The sequence below is a fragment of the Chelon labrosus genome, assembly GCF_963514085.1.
Source record: "Chelon labrosus genome assembly, chromosome: 9".
In the NCBI taxonomy this organism is placed as follows: Eukaryota; Metazoa; Chordata; class Actinopteri; order Mugiliformes; family Mugilidae; genus Chelon; species Chelon labrosus.
In genome coordinates, this window is record NC_140359.1 from 8556508 (window position 1) to 8579256 (window position 22749).

At 42.0% G+C, this 22749-nt stretch overlaps 2 protein-coding genes across 2 annotated transcripts; one reads left to right on the forward strand and one right to left on the reverse strand.

Annotated features, from left to right (window-relative positions):
• The first annotated feature begins 332 nt into the window (after window positions 1-332).
• On the forward strand, window positions 333-8084 carry ggt5a (gamma-glutamyltransferase 5a). The gene is made up of 12 exons (XM_084552023.1): window positions 333-1341; window positions 1613-1740; window positions 1826-1921; window positions 2814-3000; window positions 3091-3251; window positions 3488-3634; window positions 3911-4041; window positions 4598-4782; window positions 5033-5124; window positions 5933-6039; window positions 6216-6326; window positions 6423-8084. The coding sequence occupies exons 1-12, from the start codon at window positions 1175-1177 to the stop codon at window positions 6567-6569; spliced, it is 1659 nt and encodes a 552-aa protein (XP_084408149.1). The 5' UTR covers window positions 333-1174; the 3' UTR covers window positions 6570-8084.
• A 2101-nt stretch (window positions 8085-10185) lies between these two features.
• On the reverse strand, window positions 10186-21542 carry lrrc75ba (leucine rich repeat containing 75Ba; the record flags this gene model as incomplete). Its single annotated transcript, XM_084550674.1, has 4 exons — window positions 20797-21542; window positions 18044-18172; window positions 17062-17174; window positions 10186-10792 (listed from the first exon to the last, which is right to left on the reverse strand). Exons 1-4 carry the CDS (start codon window positions 21076-21078, stop codon window positions 10186-10188), a joined length of 1131 nt encoding a protein of 376 aa, XP_084406800.1. The 5' UTR covers window positions 21079-21542.
• Between the last annotated feature and the right edge of the window lie 1207 nt (window positions 21543-22749).

The following is a 22749-nucleotide window of genomic DNA, read 5'->3' on the forward strand; positions in this document are numbered from 1 at the left end:
GAAATTGGTTGAGTTATCTCCTTTAGCAGTTGTGCCAGTAAGCTAGTTGTAATACACATGTTTATGCTTGGTGACTTTTGCATCACCAAGGATTTGATACCAGTTCCAGTTAATTGTTAAAGTTGCTTTCTGAATAACAGAGACGTCCCAGAACGAAACATCACAAATCTCACAACAATGTTGCAAGAAGTTCAGGAGAGAAAAAAGACTGCAGTTATTTTTATAATTATTTAGTAGGCTATTACGAGGGTTACGAGGTCCAACTTTATTTTACTTTGAAGGTCATAGTGGCCTATATCCGGTTTTGCTCTAGTAATCTTGTTACTTGACTTGACTGAATTGAAAGCTCTTCCGCCTGTCTCGTGGCTCGCCCATCGACTGGCGTTTGACAGAACTGCAGACAGCATTTCCCAACATGCATTGCCAAGACTTGACATTGGATCCCACAGCCCCGTAACTTGGCTTGACTTGGAGCGTGGTTTACGTACAACAACATAACAAACTCACAGTTGTAGTTTCCTGATGATAAATAGTCTGACAGGCGCCGGCCGGCTCATCTGTGTGGAGCATAACCTATTTTATACTTGTTCAACACCAGTAGCCTATGGTTATACCAAAAAACAAAACAAAACAAAACAAAAAACAAACAAGTATCCTCACCGGAGAGACTGACACCGAATATGGAACAAACTTTTGTTTTAAGCCAAACCTAATAATGACCAAAGTAAAATAGACAACTTGTGCGTCATTAATCACTGAGCACACAAATATGAGCTATTTGTTAGTAAACTGCGTGCATTTGATTTGTCCACAGGTGGAACATTTCCATAAACCAGTTCATCCAGAAAGGTTACTCAGAAGATTAGAAAAGTTTGTAGAAAGTGGCAAGAGTTTTTGGTTTGGTTTGGAATGATATAGCTACTCCAAAGTGGTAAAGGTTGTGTTCACCTTCGTGTTTACATTTGCATGTTAAACTCATGGCTGTTGCGAGTGTAGCCTATCTGCTGGGAGAGCCACAGAGGCAGGACAGGACTGCTGGATTACAAACTTTTCCCCTCCTTTTTTTGCGGAGGTGGAGCTAGGCGTCGCGCTTCAGGTCTCCTCTGATGGGACCAGCAGTCAAGTTCAGCCAAACCGTAATAACAAAGTGGAGATAACCTGAGAAGAAACAAGAATGGCGAGGTCAAAGGCAAAGGTGGTGACTTTTTGCGCGCTGATTCTGCTCTGTTTGGTTGCTGCAATTGTGATTATTGCTGTTCTTGTGAGGCGCAAGTGCCCAGAGGAGACTTTTTCAAGAGCCGCAGTGGCCGCAGACTCTAAGGCATGTTCAGAGATTGGACGGTGAGTGGCCCTAATATAAGTAACAGTACTTTTAAAAGACGCACATCATTGTCTAATTTCAAGAGCAAGCTTTACCACTGTAGCATCTTTGAGCCCTGATTCTAAACTTGGGTACGCTTAAATAGTTGTTTCTCCACATTTGAGCATGTATGGAGGAAGTGTATGATGAGGAAGTTGTGTTACATAGTCTGTGCAAAACATTTTCAACATCATGTTTGGAGAGTACGTGATTAAACTGTGGAGGAAAGGTGATAAGAGCGCTGTCTTTCAGGGACATCCTTCAAAAGGGAGGCTCAGCTGTAGATGGCGCCATTGCCGCGCTGCTGTGCACCTCCATCATGAACCCGCAGAGTATGGGGATTGGAGGAGGGTCTATATTCACAGTGATGGACAGCAATGGTAACAGGCGCCTTCATTCAGCACAAATCTAATGCGGAACGAGAGGGAAGTAAATCTTAACTGACAGCATCTAATCTTTTCAAAGGTAATGTGAAAATCATCAACTCTAGAGAGACCGTCCCAGCTAAAGTGAAACCTGACCTGATGAAGTCATGCCCCAAGACTTTCCAGCTCATGTCAGGTAGTCTGCTACTGCTTTGGCATATCTGATTTTTCAGAATTATTTCCTTATTCCTGGTAGGGTATAAGGAGCCTTTCTTGTTTTTCTTGCTTTGTCTGTTGTCAGTCATTGGCCTACTAGGTCATAGTCTTCACCTCACAGAGACAGACATTTCTGTGGTTTATGTTTGTCCGGTTTGTCATGACAAGAGCAGCAGGGTTTGATTACATACTTGGGCCCCATTAGCCCTGACACGAGAGCAGGCCACAACCTGAGCTCTGAGCCAAGACCACACAGACAGTGGAGGAGGATGAGCATCAATCTAAGACTGTTTAGGTAGAAAGGAAAGGACTGCATGATTGATATCGCCATAATGTTGTAAGCCTGCTGTTTAGTGTACAGCATTAGTCAAATGAAAATGTAAAGAGCAAATCTAAAAAAAATAGGGGATTAAAAATTATGGTTTTAATGCAAACTCTTGATGTCACTTAACTATAATGATTATAGCTGTCTGATAAACAATTAAGTGCTACAATGTTTCTCTCGGAAATATTCTGGAGCAGAATCCAGTTCCGTTTTTATAATTCAATTCAATTCAATTCAATTCAAAGCACTTTATTTGTCCCCAAGGGGCAATTTAAAAAGGCGCATTGTAGTAGCTTATTCAAACAAGGGACAAGAGACACAGTCAACAAGAAAAGCAGCACGCATACTGTACAATCAACCAGCACATATTCCACAGGCACACTGCACAATCATACACTGCATACCACATATCGTCATTTATAAAGCACTAAATCATGACATAAGGTCTTCAGGTCCTAAGGTAAAGAGGTTATATCGAATAACTTAAACGTGAGTAAATGAATGTGTCATATTTCAGCGCTGACTTTCCATTCATCCATCTATCCAGGTAGCCAATGGATTGGAGTGCCAGGGGAAATTCATGGATATGAACAGGCACACAAGCTTTATGGGAAGTTGCCGTGGGCCACACTCTTCCAGCCGACCATACAGCTAGCCAGAGAAGGGTTCCCCATCCCTCAAGTCCAGGGTCGATACCTCAAGGTCATTGATAACAATGAGACCCAGTCACTACGGTACGAAAGACGCCCACATGATGACTGAAAACATGAGGAGAAAAAAAAAGAGGAATATATCACCCTTTTCTTATTGTGTTTCTCTTTTAGGAATTTGTATTCAGATAAGAACGGGAACTTGCTTAAGACTGGTGATACAGTGAAGTTTGAGAAACTGGCCGACACTTTGGAGATGATTGCAAATCAAGGTGCAAAAGCCTTTTACTCTGGAAGAATAGCAGAGGATTTAATCCGGGACATACAGGAGGCAGGTATTGTCAGGCGGCTTTCATCATGCTCTATTTTCCAGCCCTTTTCTATGTCTGCCTTGCACAGTGATCCAATTACAAAAGAACAAATCAATCGGGTCTGTATAGCACTGCAGTGATCACTCACAGTGTCCAATGTGAGCTGCCTGAATCCATTAAAAGTCTTCATTATGTCTGCTTGAGATGCATTTTGTTCAGTTTTGATTAGTTGAACCATTTGTTCTAATGTTTTTCCTCAGGGGGAACGCTCACGCTGCAGGACTTGGCTGCGTATAACGCTACAGTGACTGATGCGTGGGTTGTTCCTTTGGGAGAGTACCAGATGCACATACCCCCACCGCCTGCAGGAGGGATCATCCTCAGCCTCATCCTCAACATCATGAAAGGTTCATGCTGGACACATACTGCAGAGCTGCTGCTCAGCTGCACTTGTGAAATCACAAAATGAAGCTTTTTTTTGTGGCATGCATTTAACAGAGTCATTCAAAGTAATGCTTGTACAGATTGTAGGATACAAATGTTGACCTAAATAAAGATGGTGTGTGATTGTTTGTGTTTCATGAAAGAATCCTGACCAATCTTTGGAAGCAGTAAACAGTGAGTGAACAAAAGAGTTATTTATTAAATAAATAAACAATTATTTATTTTTTTCTAATTTACAGGATATCACTTGAATTCAGCATCTGTGACTGGTGAACAAAAAACATTGCTTTACCATCGTTATGTTGAAGCTTTTAAATTTGCCAACGGATTAAAGAAACACATCCGGGATCCACGCTTCACGTCAGGAACAGTATGTATCACAGATTGCTCCAGTGTCTTATGACCCGTGGTGGATGGTGCATTTAAATGTCTCCCTGAAGTAAAGGTGGCAGTTCCATTGTATAGAGGACTCTGCTGCAAGTATCCTGCTTTCGGGAGATAGAAGTTTTATCAGTAAATGTATCTGAAGTAAGGAATACAAATTATTTTGCAGACTAGCTGTAGCCAGTGGAGATAATTTCAACTGCTCTATGTATTTTGTAGTTTATCCATGAAAATGTGTGATATTTTATTTGTTCATCATATGTTTTGTTTGAAGAATAAGTGCCTGCAGAGTAATTTGTACAGGTAAAGGTAAACTTATACACAAATGCAGTATAATTGTCATGAATCATGAATCCTGACTGCCACTATCCAACTGATCATTTCTCTATTTTCATATAGGTCTGAATATTCTAAAAAAGAACTGTCACAGGGTCAGACAGGGTTGAATATGGGCTCCAAATCCCCTTCCAATTTAGTTCTCGTTTAATATTTTCCAGTAATCTCTGTGTGCAATGTTCTTAAATGCTCTGTTCTCTTCACAGATGGCAAAGAAATTCACAGAAGACGGCTTTGCCAACCACATACGGAGCTTGATCAGCAGCAGCAAGACTCATGATCCCCAGTATTACAACATCACCCCGTATCTGGACAGCATGGGCACCACTCATGTGTCTGTGCTGGCTGAAGACGGCTCTGCTGTGTCTGTCACCAGCACCATCAACCACATGTAAGTACCTGGAGAGTTCTGCTTCATTTTTTAGAAACCTGACATCACATATTCATGTTGGTTTGAAAGTAAAGGATTAAAAAGGTTTAAGAGATTAAGGAACAAGTGTTTTTGTAGAAGGGCTCTGAAAGGAAATCGCTCCCTCCACAAGTCTCCTAGTCTTAGGCTCCATGTCTTATTTCTCAGCTGCAAGGAGTATGTACCTTGTACAGTGTCTACAACTATTTAATCTGATATATTTTCTTTACAGATTTGGATCCAGGGTCTACTCTCCAAGTACTGGAGTCATTCTCAACAACGAGCTGTCTGACTTCTGTGGGAAAGCAGATACCATCTTTCCTGGTAATTATATCAGCATGAGGGTTTTCCTCTTTCACTTATTAACAATTATACAATGGTGAGGAAAATAATGTATTAAGAATCAACCAACAGACTTGCAACTTTTCAAAGTACTTTTCCGAGCCTCTTGTTAAACTTGGCAGTGGGATCCCAAACTGAAGGTGAGATCAGGACTCTTGTTCTTCTTGTAGCTGCAGAATGACTCTGGGACTGATCAGAGGCCTTGCTGTCAGCATAGCATGATGGATAAGAATCGAAACATTTGAAAGATTTGAAAGAGTAGTCCATGGTTCCTCATTTAAACAGGGTTATTTACATCTATTCAAATTTTTATGATGTGCACAGTCTGTGCACACAATGCAAACAGTATCTACACATTCCTGTCATTCCTGGAAGACTTGCAAGGTTATCCATGTACACAGTGATAAATAAGGTTTATGACCAAATAGCCTGTTCATACTGTCTTTTCAAAAATTAATACGGAGACTAAATCTTCAGAAAACATCATGTGCAAAAAAAGTTCAGCAGTTAGAGTTTAATCCTGGGTATATTTCTTTGTTGTAAAATAGGCCATAAATACTTATGAAAGAAATATGCTCAGTGACTGTGTTCAAGGACTGGATGGATTTTAATGTGAAGGCACCAAAAAAGTAAGGGCACATGTCAGGCTTGAATAAATGTCCTTCTTCACGTCATTCAAAGGCACTTCTACTGATTGCCTTTATAATAATTTCCTTCTTGTATTCTCACATTGATGAGTCTAAATGTTAGCTGTCTGTTCTGTCAGTCAAGTCTTTTGTTGCGTTCCCAGGGGAACAGCCTCCCTCCTCTATGGCCCCTGCTGTGTTGAAGTCACCGTCAAAGACTCTGGTGATTGGATCGAGTGGTGGCAGTATGATCACAACTGGGATGTCCTCGGTACGCTTCCATGGCAATCACACTAAGTGCCATTAAGATAAATTGCTGCGGACTAATACCCCCACTGTTGTCATAGCAAGTGCTGTCTTCATGAGTGTCTTCACCATGTCCATAATACATTAAGTAATCATTACTTTCCAATTTGATTGCAATGTAATTTTCTATTCCTCTTTCAGACACTCATGAACCACTTATGGTTTGGGAAGAACCTTAAAGAGGCGATTGCTACTCCAGTTGTTTTTGTTGATTCTCAAAATGCAGTTAAGTTTGAACCCAAGTTTGATAAGGTAATGCGTTTTGTGTGTTAGCTTTGATAACCTGATAAAATAACACATCAAACTGCTCTTGTTATATCTGAGTCACCTCTCTTTGCTGTTGCCCAGGATGTGATCGAGGCTCTTAAAGCTCTGGGACACAATCAAGAAGAAGCACGATTTTTCTACAACGTGGTTAACGCCGTGGAGAAGGAGGACGGATGTATCTGTGCAGTGTCCGATGCCAGGAAACTGGGTGAAGCAGCTGGTTACTGAGACATCAACGATCAGTGATGCTGGTTATACAAGATGGCCCAATGATACATGATAGCAGAGACCTTCATGCAGCCTTAAAACCACGAGCTAATACCTGCAGCAGATGGTGTCTGTCCTGCTGGAAAGTCACTGAACAAGACACTGAATAACGGGCTTCTTCAGCTGAACACCTGTCGTAACGCGTAGCAGTGAAGTACATGGTCTTTGAACTGACTGTAATAATGACCTGATGGATTCTGCTGACAAGAAGAAACAACATTGTTTATCTGTGACTGTATCCATCATAGTATGGACTTTGGACCCTTTTCTGTTCCAGTTTTGAACAGTTTATTGTCCTGTCTTTGTCCCAGGCTTTTTTTGCCTTTTCTCTTAATGTACCTTTGCGTTTCCTGGTGTTTCTGTTCAGCTCCTTGTGGTTCCATACCTGTGTTCCCTTGTTTTTCTTGTTTTCTGAGCTTCTTTTTGGATTACCCTTTAGCACCTATTGCTACCTTCATAGTAATTCTTCATTAAACTGAACTTTATTATTACATCCCTTGCTTCCTGGTGTGTATCGGCAATTTCCCTGCTACACGTGACGGCATCTGCTCCACTTGTGTCTCTTATCTTCCCATTGTTTATTAGTCTGTTTTAATCTCTTATGCCATTTCTACAACATTTTATTTTGTTTTATTTTTTACATGAGTCAGTTGTGGCATTACATTTTCAGGCATTACCTGGAATTTACACTCAGCGAAGTTACGAAGTTATTGTTTTTCCACTTTTCTTATATGAGCTGTTTCAGCAGTGTTGAAACAGTTGAATGTAACATTTTTGTGTAATACTGAAATAAAATATATCATTTTTTTACATGCTTTGTATAAAGTAGTGATCACTGTGTTAAAGCACCACACAAAATGCATTAAAAGAAACATTTTCTTAGAGAGGCCCGTTTCTTGCTGTGAGGCAACAGTACTAACCACTACACCACTGTGCTGCCCCCTTTAAATTGTACTATATGAGTTAGATGTGCATGAAGAGGTCATTCATTAAAGATGTAGCTAAAACAATAATAAAAGGAAAAATTTGTTTGTTTTTTTGGATGCCCCAAAGTGGCCCTGAGCTGGTCAGTCAGTCCCTCTAACTTGAGGTCACTGCTATTAAAATCTACTCTGTAAATCCACTGCTGTGCCATAATGTATTCTGAACACTCTGCATGACTTCTGGGTGCTGTTTTACATAAATTATTTTTTATTCTTGTGCCAGAGCATGCAGCAGCTGGAGCAAGATAATCAGATGATCAAACGGTGACTTGTACAAACAGGAGAGCAGATTCCTCAGTGAAAGTTTGTGTCTGCTGAAAGGCCTGTAGCACACAATCAGCACAGAGGAAATGGTTATTTTACTCATGATACAGGGAAAATAAATCAATCCTGAAAGGAAAAGGTCAGATGATAAGCTCCTGGTGATTTTTAGGGTGGGCCGAGTTGCCCTGTCACATGGTAGTTGGACCTCAGGGGGTGTGACAGTCACACTGTGCCCTGACCTTATAGGAGCCACCTGTTGTAAATGCCACATTACCATGTCTGGCAGCAGGAACAAAAGGTTGCCAGGAGAGGATCATGGGTAGGGCCTCATGCGATGACCACCCTGCCTTTCCCTGGCAAACGGTGGCAGCTCAGGCAGCACACAGGGACACAGATGATCCTCTGGCTCAGAAACGGGCAAAACACTCCAACAATCCCACACAGCATGACCCGAGCTGATTTCTTTTATTGGTCCGACTAATCTGCATAAATAAATCTTCTGTTTGTTTCTGAGGGCAGCTGCAGGTTGACCTTGCTTTTGCAGCCGATCAGTGCACTTCTTTGAAATTGTAGAGAAAAAAAAATAAAGAATAAAAAAAGCAGACATCACCTCTCGGTTTGAATCGACTCTTTAATTGGCAGTGTTTGGAATGAGACAAATACACACAGGTTACAGCAAGGAAAAGTTTGACATTGACACATGTGACATAAACTACAAACCAATTTGACATAAATGGTGCCCGCTTTCACTGTAAATTACATTCACTGTACTATTTTCTGTGTTATTGCGTAATCCCATCAGCCGTGTCCCCTTTTTGTTTACTGCTCATGCTTACAGCGGGAGGGCTCAGTTTCATAGTCACTGGACTCATTATTAGAATTACTGAGTCAGACAACAGACAAAACGCCAAAACAATGACACAAATAATTACAACAGCAATTAGACACTGTACTGTTACAAACACATATAACACACATTAAACATTTATTATATATATGGTGTTTTTAATGATCCCTTCTAACAATCATGAGCCATTTGGTCATCACTACAACCTAAAGAGGTACTGTATACGTTCAGCTTCTGATTTGCAAATATATGTAGTTATAAATAGAGAGTATATTTTATGGTGAAACCAAAATATCAAAAGAATAGTGCCTTAAAGTGCATTGTTGTGTTTGCTCAGTCTAATTTAAATATCATGTGCTACTGTAGCTGGATTATAACCCACAGATAACAGTCATGGCTGTTTCTCATAACAAACACAGGGCCACTGAGGTACACCATCAATAAATGGCAATGACAACATATCTGTAGAGACGAACGGCAGTAGGAAGGGCAGTTTGGGTGCTGCTCTGACTCAGTGGCCCATATTAGCAGTTGGCTGTAGTGTCATAAATGCACTGAAACACTGTGGTGATGACTACAACAGCTCAATAATTACAAAGAGGTGAATATCAGCATTTAGGCAAGTACAAAAACAATCAGTGACAGCTACCCATTGTTAAGTCCTACCTGTTGTCTTCTAAGATTGCTTTGTTCACCAAAGTGCACAAAAATAGCCCGTGGAAACACAACAGAGCCATGTTTTGTGTCCTCATTTACATCTACACAAGAGCTGCGTGGGTATTCACAAGTGGACATTTGGAAAGGGGGGGAAAACGCAAAAAGTCGACCTAGCAGTTTTGCCGGCGTCACGTGATGGGTCGTCGGCTGTATAGTCTGTTGAACTTGTGTCATAGCTTTTGTTGAGAGATTAACAGAGAACACACAATGTGGAGCTAGGCCCTGCCTGCCAGAGATAGTCTCAGTCCTGGTAGAGAACCCACTGGGACCCACCGTTTCCAAACTAACTCGAGGTCCACTTCAGCTACCGCCGGGATGCTGTTCCTCCATCCGACTGACTGATCTAAATCTCCTTGAGATTGGCTCCTCAGCTGCCACTATCACACAGAGAGAGAGAGAGACAGAGAGAGAGAGAGAGAGAGAGAGAGAGGAAGAAAGAGAGCGAGCACTGGTTCATTAACTCTTCCAGCCCCCCTCCAATGAAACCGCACCTTGTTCCCAAGAGCACCATCCACCAACACAGTAAGTCCGCCGTCGTGGCCGTCACTTCATTGTCACTATCTTGTGTGGGTTAACTCAGAGATGGTTAGGAATAGCTTGCTAGCCGTGTCAGGACAAGAAGTTCACAATGTGGGCAGTGGTCTCCCTCATGCCTCGAAGGGTGACTGGGCTCGTGGTGTGAGGGCAAGAAGGCGAAGGAAGTAACGGAGTGCTGTGGGACATCATTTCAACCACAGCTAAAAGAGCCTCAGAGAGAGAAGACCCATCACCTTTCACAGTAGTGAAGGGTGAAGTCCTTTGAGAGCTGCTTCTCCCCTAAGCCCCACGGCTCCAGCTCAAATTTGTTTGCCACATCATCCTCGTCATCCTCCACCTCCTCTTCCTCCTCCTCTTCCTCCTCGTAGTGGCTGGGCTCCTCGATAGAGGTCTCCAGGTGGTAGCAGTAGGGCTGACCCTCTGTGTACTCATAAATGGTGGGCAGGCTGCTCTTTAGGCTACAACGACGACGCAATGCGACTAGCAGCGGCTGAGGCATAGTAAAAATGTCCACGTTATTGCCAAGGTCGATCCAGGCCAGGCTGGAGAACATCTTGGGGTCTTTGAGCATCTCTGTGAGGTCTTTGAGTATAGCCAGGGTGAGCCGGTTACCATTGAGAGCCAGGGTGCTGAGTTTGGGCAGCGAGGCCAGAAGAGGCAGCAGGAGCTTCAGGTTCTCGTCTTGGAGTTCAGTGAAGCTGATGTCCACAGCCACCACAGTGTCTCTGTTGTTTTGGAGGTAGTAAGCAACTTGACGGACATCACGGCTGGACAGAGGGATACCGGACAAGTCGACAGATTCACTGGACAGCTTTTTCTGTAGAGTGGTCTTGAGACTGTTTGGAAACATGAAGAGAAAGAGAGTGGGATTACCCAGATGACACTTTAATTTAAGGAGGTTATAGCTGGATGGTGACAGAATCTTTGAATGAGCCCTCTAACTATGACTTGGGAACAAGGCCATGGTGTTATGTTGTGCTTCCTGTGTTGTATAAATGAGGGGTGACTGGTCCAGCTTGGAGCGGAAGGCTGACACAGAGACTCCAGCATGTGGGGATTTACTAGTGTTAACAGAAGAGCCAAAACATCCCAATGAACCAGCAGCTTGAGCTTAAAGCTCGGAGGGCCAGGAGCATGCGAGCTCCTTATAGCACAGTCTGAGCTGAGCAGCTCATCATTTAAAATATAAAACTATGATGCATTTTAGGAGATGAAAATTTAACAGAAGATCCTTGGCAAGAAAAAAAGAGATGCCTGTTGATGATGACAGATTTTGATGATATCAGTCAAATATGATGAGGTGTTTTTTTGTATATGTCTGCACTTATTTGTAAGTGCAGCACAGTGACTACCTGTAACTCCTTGTGGTAAGGGTACAAAAGTAGTACATTAATGCAAAATGTACAATGAATTCCTGCCATTAATTAAAGATGAATTCATGTGGACACTAAAGCATCACTTAAATATTAAATTAGCATTTCATTCATTAACGTGGCATGAAATGAGCAGACATCCAGTTAAAGATAAAAGTACAGGCACATGTTTGTGATCAGTTTCTGCAAGGGGAAGAGATGGAACATGTTCTCAAGAGTACTGGTTTGGTCCCTGTGGCTGATGGTATTATATATGAGATCATTATATTGTTAATTTTGATGCATCAGTGTGATCGCAGCATGTTGCTGCTGTAGCTGCAGGAGGTGGACCTGGTTTAAACTGCTTCATATATAGTTTTATAAACAGGGAGCGCAGATCAGTTTGAGGAGTCATGAAATGATTGCTGGGACAGGATAGAAGAAAAACAAAAAAACAAACACAAACAACAAATGTGTCTTCAATTTATGTACCTTTTCATTAAATTTTATTGAAATAAAGCCATGTGAGAGACTGAGAGCCAAATACCACTACTTGGTGGAGCTGCTAATCTGAAACGTGACCCTAATTACACACCAGGTTTGAACACCACTGGTTTAACCAGTTCTAACACTGTGTACTCGTTATATCAACCATTGTGTAAAATCTTTCTCTAAAAGTGATCAAATAAATGCAGATAAATAAATAGAGAGAGCTGTAGAGAGATGGAGTGGAGTTAAAGTATAAAGAAGTACAGGTGAAAGTCTGTGTTCTAGTTTTATCTGCAGGGCTTTTCCATGTATACTGAGGTGATTAATCAGGTTTGTCATTATATGAAGCTTTATTCACTGCTTAAGTACAGATTATTCTGTGCAGGATATTTTTCTGTTTTGTTGCCCAAGCTGCTGAACACCTTTAAAACCCTTTCAGTAATACACTCAGGACTTGATGCTGAATCTGAACATAAGTGAGCCCTTTCAGTAGCATTAGCTACTGCGTTACGTGCAGTACACACTTGTCTTGCCCCTTTGTTTCCAGTCAGTCCCATTTACCGGTGCCCATCTCTGTCCCGCTCACCGCCTCAGGAGGCCACGGTGTGTTTAACTTGAGCTGTTACAGAAGTGGCCTGTAACGCTGATTCTGTGTCAGAGTGAATTAAAACATCCTCGGGCGCCCCGTGACTTACTGTGACATCCACTGCAGTACCTGTCACTTATGATGCTTTGAAGTGTTTTTTTTTGGTCACGTTGAAAATGGATGTGCCCTCAGGAGCCTTCACTGCCTCCTTTTCACAGCAGGTGATGGGTTGATGAGCAGAGAGGTTTGTATTAATAGAAAAAAATAAGGCTAAATAAGTTTAATCTTCTGTTGAGAATAAAATCTATCAGAAAAAGGTCTTTTGTCAAGCCTGCTGTACCGCTGTCAAAGTCTTGTGAGCCACAGTCCTCCCTTTCTCCATTGTATGGCCCTGCAAGCTTTTTATATGACAGAAACCTCATCTTCCCCAGAGGCACAAAAGTCCTAATGGCTACGGCAGAGGCTCCCCTGCAGGTGTGAATAGGTTTTGAGGAAGCACAAAAAACTGATGTCTCACGTGTCCTCCCTGGAAGCCTCATTCATCCTTCCTCCTTATTAATCTGATACCGGAAAATGTGTCACTAATAACTTGGTGAAGGTGTTTGTGTTTTTTCCATCCACAATAACACTGATAACAGTTTATAGGTGAGAAATATATTTAAAAAAAAAAAGTGCAGAGATGTCTCGATAATTAATCAAATCACATTTGTTATCTGTTGCTGAATAGAAGTTTAAAGAACCAGGCAGAGAAAAAACAATCCCTCTGTGCACAAGGCCTAATAAATTGAATCCAGCACTACCGTAACTGGCATCAATATTTTACAGTGCTTACCAAACTACATCACAATCAAGTAAACCCATAAACACCCATTTCGTAATTAAGTAATTAAATTTAGATTTTATAATGAACCCGTTTATTAAGTGTTCTCACTTAAACACAAGAGGCAGAGAGCACCTCTTGTCTCCACATGGCTCATCAGCCTCAAGTGATTTGATATAATGACAGTGTTAGAATTCAGATGATGCGGACTGAGATGTGCTGAAAATATGTTTAAAAAAATAAGAAGTAGTACATTTTGAATCTGTTCAAATGTATCTGATAATGCGTAATGTTGGTGGTTAAAAAGAGCCGTCATATAAATCCCATTTTCCAGGCGTTCAATTTCTCCTTAGCGCTCCCCTGGGCTATTGTGGCATCGCTCACACCATTTTTTTGCAGAGTCATTTATGTTCAAACTTTGCTCTATAGTTTATTTCAGTCCTCTGATGGGTGAAGTCCATCTGCGTGAGATGAGCAGTCAGATCACATCTGCTTCCTTGCATGACACATACTTTCAATTTATTTTCTGTTGCATTCTGTTCATAAGAGCAAATAGAGGAGTGTGCACGGCTGCACACACACACACACAGTCACCACTGCATTGTCCTTCAAGCTGCAGAAAATTCAACCTCACTTCACAATAAAGGCAGTTCCTACACATAAGCGTCACAATGATAACTTTTTATGTGTTGGATGTTTTGGTCAAAAACCCAACCTGGAGCTGATCCAAACACTGTTGCCTCTCTCGGTGACAATTGCATCTTATTCTGTATTTTCCTGGCGTACAACTTGAAGCTGAAAGTAAAAAGTGACTGATGGGCCCCTGAGGAAGCTTCAACGTGCATGGTACGCTACAATGCACAATATAATACATGCTAGGGAATTTGAGGACAGATGAAATTATTGGAAATAGATCAAGCGAAAGCTGAGTGGCCACTAAATATTACTTTTGGTTGTTTTATTTGAGGTCAATATGAGTATGACGTCAAATGAGGTTGACGGAACAGAACGGTTAACACTGAACACAAAAAAGGTCACAAAAGTGTTGGCAGTTTTTATGCTCAATGAAATTCCCCTTAAGGTGAGAACGCCTCAGCAGCATTTCTGGGTCACTGCTTCCATCAAGCTGTTTCAAGCTCTTTCATGAAACACGTAGAAAAAAAAAGAGAGAAAAGATTACCATATATTTGTAGCCAAAGCCGAATAAACTAGGTAGTTAGCTTAACAGGATTAGTGAGATCCAGATATTAATTCAGTGTGGCCTTTCAGTCAGAAAACTGCGAAGGGTATTTAGAGCGACCGGTGTGCACAACAGTGGAATTAAAATGGACTGAGCTGTTTCCTCCAAGTGGAGAGAAAATTCACAGAGGTGGGATTGTTGCACGGATGAACAAAGACGGAGGATAAAGGGAGGTGAAATCCACCCTAAATGATAATTAAAACATGCCTTTCCTGTCTATGTGGCAATTAAATCCTTATTTGACAATAAACTCTGCTCACATGTCTAAGTGCTATTATGCAGCTACAGCCATGAGATGATTAACATAACATAAAGAGTGGATAGTAGTCTAACATGCTCCTCTGGTGGTCTCATGTGTCCAACTGGAAAGTAATTTTTCTCCCTTTGGTGAATTAACGCTATAAACAATGTGCCAAGTATAGACTGTATGTAAGCGGACAGTAAAAAAAAAATGTCTGTATATGCTCAAAAGTATGACATTAGGTGTTTGTGAGAGACGGCCATTCAGCTTGCAAGTGAAAAAATTGTAACATTTTCCAAGCGTTACGGTTCCTTACGTCTGCCCTACTTCTGCATAGATAATGTCAACAATTAAGCAAGTCAAAGGCCAAGACGGTTAGACTTTCCAAGTTGTTATTACAATTTAAACATCAAATGTTTTCCTGGAAACTGTCTGTAGCTTCTCAGCACACCTAAAACTTTATTTACATTGGTTCAATGAGCCATAACATGTTATTAACTAAGCTTGAGAGCTGCAGGTGGACAGACTTGGTCACCTTCAGACAGAGACAGGTAAACTGTCTTTTCTCAGCCCTAATGCTAAGCTAAACTGTCTGTCGGCTGCAGATTAATATATTCACATTGACCACGCAGACATGATGCATGGGGTCAGTCATTTGACTTGAGATAAGAGAAGTTTCCAAGATGTTGTTCTGTTTCTTTAACACATGAAAATAAGCATGTGGTCCCTACCAGACCACAGAACAAGTAGCTACCCAGTCCGGCAGCATTTGTGTCAGAATTTAAAATATTATTTGACTGTTTTTATAAAGCTGATACCAGAAAACAATATCTCCATAAATTGAGTTTGTGAGGTGAATCTTGTATTCACAGTTGGCAGCAGACTGGCCCTGTCTCGTCTCTTTCAGGCTCTGACAGGAATTTGTTCGTGAACACAACAGCAGGCGTAGCTGTCAGGGCTCCCAGTACAGACTGTATTAATATTCTGTTTTAGTGTGGATTTTTGTTTTAATGATTAATGTTGCTGTTGCTGTCTCAGCCAGTCAGACTGTCAGACTGTCTCTCTGTAGCTTTATGAAGCCAGCAACATGACAAATTTAAAAAAAAAAACTTAAGCAATAGGAATTTAAAGATCATATGTCTGAAATTGTTCAGAGATGTTGTCTGTGTCAGTTAAATCTAACTAAACTAAACATCCACAAGCACAACAAAGCCCTAATTGTACAGCTCAGTGAAGCGCCTGATCCTCCAGATCCCTGTGAATATGCCTTAGTTTTTCCTTCGAGTCTGCGTGTTGATACCTGTGACGGATTCATAACGAAACTGCATGATCTCTGTGCTTGCATGGTCTCCCTCTCAATCCTAAGATCATTGTCATTTCTGGAATATGAATGCATTATTTGCAGTGGCTAGCCAGCTGTAGAATAAGCAATTACAAGAGAAAGAACTATGATAGCCTCTTTCTTTTCATGAATGAGATTACCAAGCAACAACTAGGCACATAAAAACCCTATCTGTACACAGTCTAATTCTCTATTCGTCATTTGCACATCAAAAGCGATCCACTCTTTCATCAAAGTGAGTACAGTTACATTTTTGCATAACCCTCCCAGCTTTTCTTAAGCAAACAGATGGAAATATTAGTTGTCATCTATTAAGGGTGAAACACCGGAAGCAATGCACATTACCTATGAGGACATAAGACTGACAACTGTGGTTACCAGTAGGGATGTTCCAGTCAAGTTAGTTTGCCTCCTGGTTTGATACCGATCTTTTAACATTCAGTATTGACCAATCTGAGTCTGATCCAATCTTAAATATACAAAATTTCCTCCCCTGGAGATTCATAAAGGCTTTTCTTCTCTTACATATCCTCCTAGATCACGAATTCACTGTGTGACTGTATTAAATTACAATAAATAGGTCAGTCAAAGGTAATGTATAGAGGAGAGGGTAGCTCTTACCTTGGCCCCAGAAAACCTGTGTTCTGTACTACAGAAATGAGCTGGTTTAACTCTGTAACCGTCTCTGTAATATTTTTCACTTGACGCTGTCTCCAGGAAACCTTTCTCTTTTTTAAATGCAGCATTGTGTTGTGTGATGTGTTTATGGCAGTCTACAAATAACTACAAAAGATCGGAAGGACCGATTCAGGTCCAAATCAGTTGTTTTAAAAATGCCTGGACAGGCCCTGATGCAGATTTTCCAATAACCTAGACATCCCTAGTTACCAGGAAATTCCTGTCAGGTCAGCCGGTGGCAAGCTCTGTCCTATTTCAAAGTCAGCTGAACAAAAAATGTAAATCTCTAATCTCTGTTCTCTGTTTTGTGAAGCTGTAGATTTATTACAGACTGAATGTCTGGACAGAAGGGCTTACCAGGCCTGGGATTTCCGTCTGGACATGCTCTGCCTCAACCACTTTGAGTGCGGGGTCAGGTGATAGATTAGCTGTCGGCAAATCTTGTCAGAAGACTTTATGGTGTCTGCATCCTGCAGAAGAGAGCAGAAAGAGAGCTGCTAATGGCACAGAGAACAAAGGGACTGACAGTGGTGAAGCAGCACCTTTCAATATGAGATTTTTCCTGCTTGTGTGTGGAAGAGAAAGCATCTTAGTATATTGCTTTTATTACTAGGTTTTAAATCCTGCAAAGTTCCATCCACTTTCAAAAAACGTTTCAGCAGTAACATCATTCACCTGAACAGGAAAAAAAATATTATTACTGAAGCCTTGAGCTACTCCTGAACAAAACCCAATTTAGCTGTGCCGTGCTGGAGCAACAAAATGTAATCAAGTGTAACACGCAGCAGCAGGAGAAACACAGGAAGAACAGGAGAGAGGCCAGATTCAACACATGAAAACAATAAACACTGAAAAACACTAGTAATTGTAGTTCATTAGCCATATTGTAGCTGCTGGTGGCTGTTTTCATCAAAATAAGTCAGTATTCACAGTTAGAAGATTAGACAGAATTATGAATTCATATAAGCATTACATACAAGCATATACAGCATTTAACCTATTTGATGTTTATCGCTTGTCGATATTAACAATTGCATTGAGCGTCCAGGTATGAAAATTCAACAAACTGCATCAAGCCGTTGTCCAGGATTCAAACGGAATAATGTTCCTTTTTCTAAACATAAGGCGTCTGTATTTGTTTCAATCATCCGTCCGTAGAAATGTAAGCTCATAACATACCGAGATTAGACTTCTGTTGAACTTATGCACTGATTACTACACCAACGGAAATCAAAAGGGAAATGTTTTCAGGAGAAGGCTTCCTCATGCAGAATGCTAACATCAAGTCTGATTTTTGTAGACGCTTCCTTAAAGAGGAAAAACATCACATGTAACTGACCTTCTTAGGACACTGCATCTCCCGAGCCAGGCTGAGCAGCAATTCATGTGAGATCGGGTCCACTAGATTGAGGAAGGCAGCGTTTTTGTACAAGATGTCGTTGAGTGAGGTGCCTTCCAAACCCAGATCCTAGCAAAGACGACAGGATAAGAGGAATCATAAACACAGCAAGATGGAGTTGCAAAACACTAAAAGTATTAGGAATAGACAGTAACAGTGTGGCTGTAGACCAAAAAGCATTACAGAGAGAAAAGTTCCCTGCTGTATTAGGGGCATTGTGACGTTAGACATTTTATTTTAAATATTCATTAAAAGAAACAGAAGCGTTTTCATCCACAGTGGGGAAGCCAGATCCAGGGGAAGTCACTGAGAGCTCTGTTTTGGTAGAAATAATAATGCCTACATGGCACCGAGCCACAGTCCATATTCCAACATGTCACAGGACTGATTTCATCTGTTCTGATGTAAACTCTATACATGCTTTACTATCCTTGACCTTTCAAACCTCTCCTGGAAAAACTAAAATAATGTATTATTTCTTACGGTGTTTTTTCATCTCATAATATTTGGCTGTTCTTTTCACATATATACAGCTGCAAAGAGGTCAAAACTGACAGCCGTCATCGCAGCTTACTCACGGATATGACAATTCCGAACACATCTGCCGTAAAACAAATCAACCCAACTAAAAAAGAGACGTCAGGCGAGCTAGATGAGCTTTTGAGTGTTAAGAGACGAGCAGCAGTCAGCAGTCGTGTGTACTGAACTGTACTACTTGCCTTCATCAACATGTCCGGGCTCAAGATACAAATGAGAACTACTGTGGTGAGCATTTGTGCAGCATGCAACTTTAATGAGAGAAGAAAGCTTCGGAGACACTGCATACATTGTGCGCACCTGGGCACACAGACACACACACGCACACACACACAAAGGACGCATCCGCATTTTTTTTCTCGAACACAATCAGCATTGATTGTAATAGACAGTTTGAGTGGGAGGTTGGCTCCCCTTTTAACAAGGGCAACGGTAAACGCAGACTGAACCTCGAGCGAGGGGGGGGGCTCTGCCCTTCTGAGAAACAAGGTATAAAAATATCTCCCGTCTGTGTTTAGACACGATCAACTGTCATGTGTGAGCGTGACACAAAGCCTTGAATACTTCCCACGTCTGCGGCAAAGCTTCAGATCTTTTTCATATCTGGAGCAGAGCTCGCAGTTACACACCAATTAACTTTGTCACAAAGTCCTTTTAAATTCTGAGAGCAATCTCTCAGACATCTGCCTGCTTGCAATGCTGCAAGTAAAGATAAAGAGAGGCTCATTTAATAAAAGTAGAGCTCATTTAAAGGAAGTGAGCCCGTGTCCCCTGTGATGTGGCTGTCATGGAGCCTAGCCTGGCCAGTTTATCTCCTTGGCTTGATTAAGGAGGTTCCACTCTCTCCTGTGTCAAGGCTTCAGAGTAATTAACATCGGATTGCTTGACAGCTAAAAGACAGAGGAGGTCCCGGAGGGCAAGAAAACAAATTAGATCACCAGGGATACTGTCACATCTCCGATGCACCTACATAGTCTTTCACATGTGTTTTAAAGCTGCATATGCCACAGCAGGTGAGAAGAGGCTTTGAAAGCAAACCTCTGATTAAGAGCTAACACAATTTACTCAGTGTAGTGGAGTGCAGCATATTCTAGGTCACGACTACAATACTTTCTAGTAGCTATTATGCTGGGAGAGCAAAAATTGCCTCCAGTTCATTGCAACAAATGCTAAGTGACTGTGTCAGTTTCAACAATTACTTTATTTTGAGGATAAAGAATAAGATGAAAACAACAATGTTTCGGGCCTGCGTGACAATTACAATTTAAGATGTGATTAATTAGATTATCGGATATCGGTTTAAGGAATTTCATCAGTCAAGGAAGATAGGAAATGTCTCAACACATTGAAGTGGGCGTTATAAAAGCTTTTGGAGAATATTTTGTGTTGGGGAACACAGGACTCCAGGGCTTATATTGTTGCTGCCAGAGCACAGGCCATTACACAGAGAGAGAGACAGAGAGACATTAACAGTGGGGAGAGATGGAGCGGGCAGGTCTTTGTAATGGGAGCATTAGAACAGCCAAAGAGGAGGTGAGATACTGGCTGTAGAGGAGGAAACAAGGACAGATGTAGAAGTGAAGGGGCTGTGTTTTTTTGTGCAAGGTTTGTGGAAATATGCAGATCCAATCCAGAGACATAATGCAATGACACACGTAGTACGTAGTTTGACCGTTTCCTCATTTGCAGGTAATTGTTTTACGTCTGTCATGGCGGTGCACGTTTACCCACAGTGAGAGAGAACACTGGGGTGAGTCACATGCCGTGTCTGCCACTGAAACAGTGTGTCACAGGTACACAGCTCTGCGAGTGGCCTACTTTCCATAAAAACAAATGCTCCACGAGGATGTGATTGAAGAAGTGAGGCCACACATGTCACCTTAAGGGGAAAGGGAGGGATGAGCTGGGACGGGGTCAAAGGTTGGAGGAAGACAGGGGACAGTGCAGAGCCTGCAGGGGAAGACTGAGGCACCTGTGGCACTTGATCATTTTTAAACATGCACGCAACACATCAAACTGAATTCACACACATGAACAGTCCCTGCTTGTTCTCCATCTGTTGGTGAGAGGAGGAAATGTGTATGGAGGCATCAGCAACAAAGCAGGCGCACACTGTATGCAAGCACTTGATCGTGCTCTGTGCAGTTTCTCCTTACCTTCCTCAGTAATTTGAGCACGTCGGTTGCTTGCTCAATTCTGCGGTCACGGAGCAGCTTCTGTATCTCTTTGATCCACGCCACTCGCCTCATGTACGGGCTGTGGTTAGTCCTCCGCAGCATCCCAGGCAGTTTGTCTGATTTCAGCATCAGTGCAAAGAGAAAGTCCCCGCCGCCCCGGCTGCCCCTGTCGCTCTCTCCACTGCTGTCTAGAAGCTTGCGTCGCTTTTTGGAGAAATTCTCGTTGTCCAGGCTGCTCTGCCTGCTCAGTCTGGAACCCATGGTGTTGTTTTTCTGCAGATGCAGGCGGCGTGTTGCGTTGCTGCTCGGTCAATATTACCAAAAAGACAACCCCATGATGAGTACTAGTTTTCCAGCCAGCAGATGCTCCTCAGTGGAAGGAAGAAAACAGCGCCGTGTTGTCTGGCGCTGCGTTGCTGCCTGGCTGTCTGCAGACTAGGGATGCGATGCAGAAATACACAATAACAATGAACAGTCTAATTCATCAGTATTCTCTCTTGCACCCGTCACGCACTGCTATTTTGCTTTTGTTTTTTCGTCCACCCTCGGCTACGTGTGCCTGGCTCGGATGATGAGGATGCTCCGGCTGCTTCATCCTCCGGGCGTCTCTGCTTTACGCTCCTGTTTAGGTTTGTGCAACGTGGAGCGTCTGACCAATCGCAGCATCTGCTGCCTGCTGCGCGTCTCTCCTCCCAGGCTCCTATGTGCAGCTACAAGGGAGAATAATAATAAGTGATATCAGTGTTATATTTAATAGCTAGTCTATCTGAGGAAACATGCATAACTTGAAAAAGCCCTCTGAATCTCCAAGTTTCAGTTTGTTTCTGAGTGTTTAGGGGGATGCCCCTAAGGGAGCTTTTAGATATCACTCCAAAATAGCTAAAACTTTGGTTTTTGTCTCCAGCTGGCCAAGTATGTGCTTAGCCAATGGCCCTGTATAAATGTGAACTTCTCTTTTGGCAATCCTGCAGTCAGATATTCCATGAGCTGTCAAATCCTGTTTGCATCTGCCACAAAGCCACTAAATCACTGTCATTCTTTGACAAACATCCATGTCCCAGTGCACCTTTATGTCATATGGATCAGTTTCTCGTTCCAGGGACCCGCAGGGGTCAGTCAAGGAGGCTCAGGCATCCAGCCACATAATAGACAGCTCTTAGTTATTTCACCCTTCCCTCCACACTCACTCTATTTGTTGTCCCATCATTGTGGCTTTAAGGACGTTGATCCTGATTTGACCCTATTTTCTGGTATGATTCAGGCTTACCCTTGTTTAGTGGAGCACAAAAGTTGATCCGCTCTCTAATAATCATTTCCCTTGGCTGCACTTCCTCCCTGGACTGACCCTTCCGCAAATGTTCCTAGAGGTTGTGATTATGATCTACTGGTGCCTTCAATTGAGCGTTTCATCTCCATGCCACTGATTTGTTGGAGATTTAGGGTTCTTACAAAACACCACCATTAATTTCTGCACCATGTGCCAGTTATGCATCTTTCCTGCTCTTGTTGTGATCCTGTTGTTAGATTTTGAAATATGTGAGAGATTTTTTTGTGTGTATGGCATAAAGAATACATTTGAACCATGGCAATGGTGAGAGAGCCATTAATGTGCTGAGGTGTCTCAGGGGCAGCTTTTACAGGTGATGTCCGGTTTACATATCATAAGGGGCACTATTTGTGTGTGAGTAAAACATCTTCTGTGGTTACAGCCTTATGGTGCCATCCAGGTTATCATGATTTGACTGAACAGTCTAGTTATGGTTTGAACAACAGGAGCATTTCGGAGGCAGATTAAGACTAATGAAACTAATGGACGAAGAAAGTTGCAGCCTTTTTGGAATTTGACCCACACAAAAATAAAAACATCTCGGTATAAGAGACACTAATCTGTATCCTGTTATATTGTTCTGTATAATAGTAAGATATTGGCAT

Coding starts and splice junctions, on each gene's coding strand:
- ggt5a (XM_084552023.1), top strand. CDS start 1,175: ATGGCGAGGTCAAAGGCAAAGGTGGTGACTTTTTGCGCGCTGATTCTG. Junction 4,042..4,597: donor CACGCTTCACGTCAGGAACA/GTATGTATCACA, acceptor TTCTCTTCACAG/ATGGCAAAGAAATTCACAGA. Junction 5,125..5,932: donor AGCAGATACCATCTTTCCTG/GTAATTATATCA, acceptor TTGCGTTCCCAG/GGGAACAGCCTCCCTCCTCT.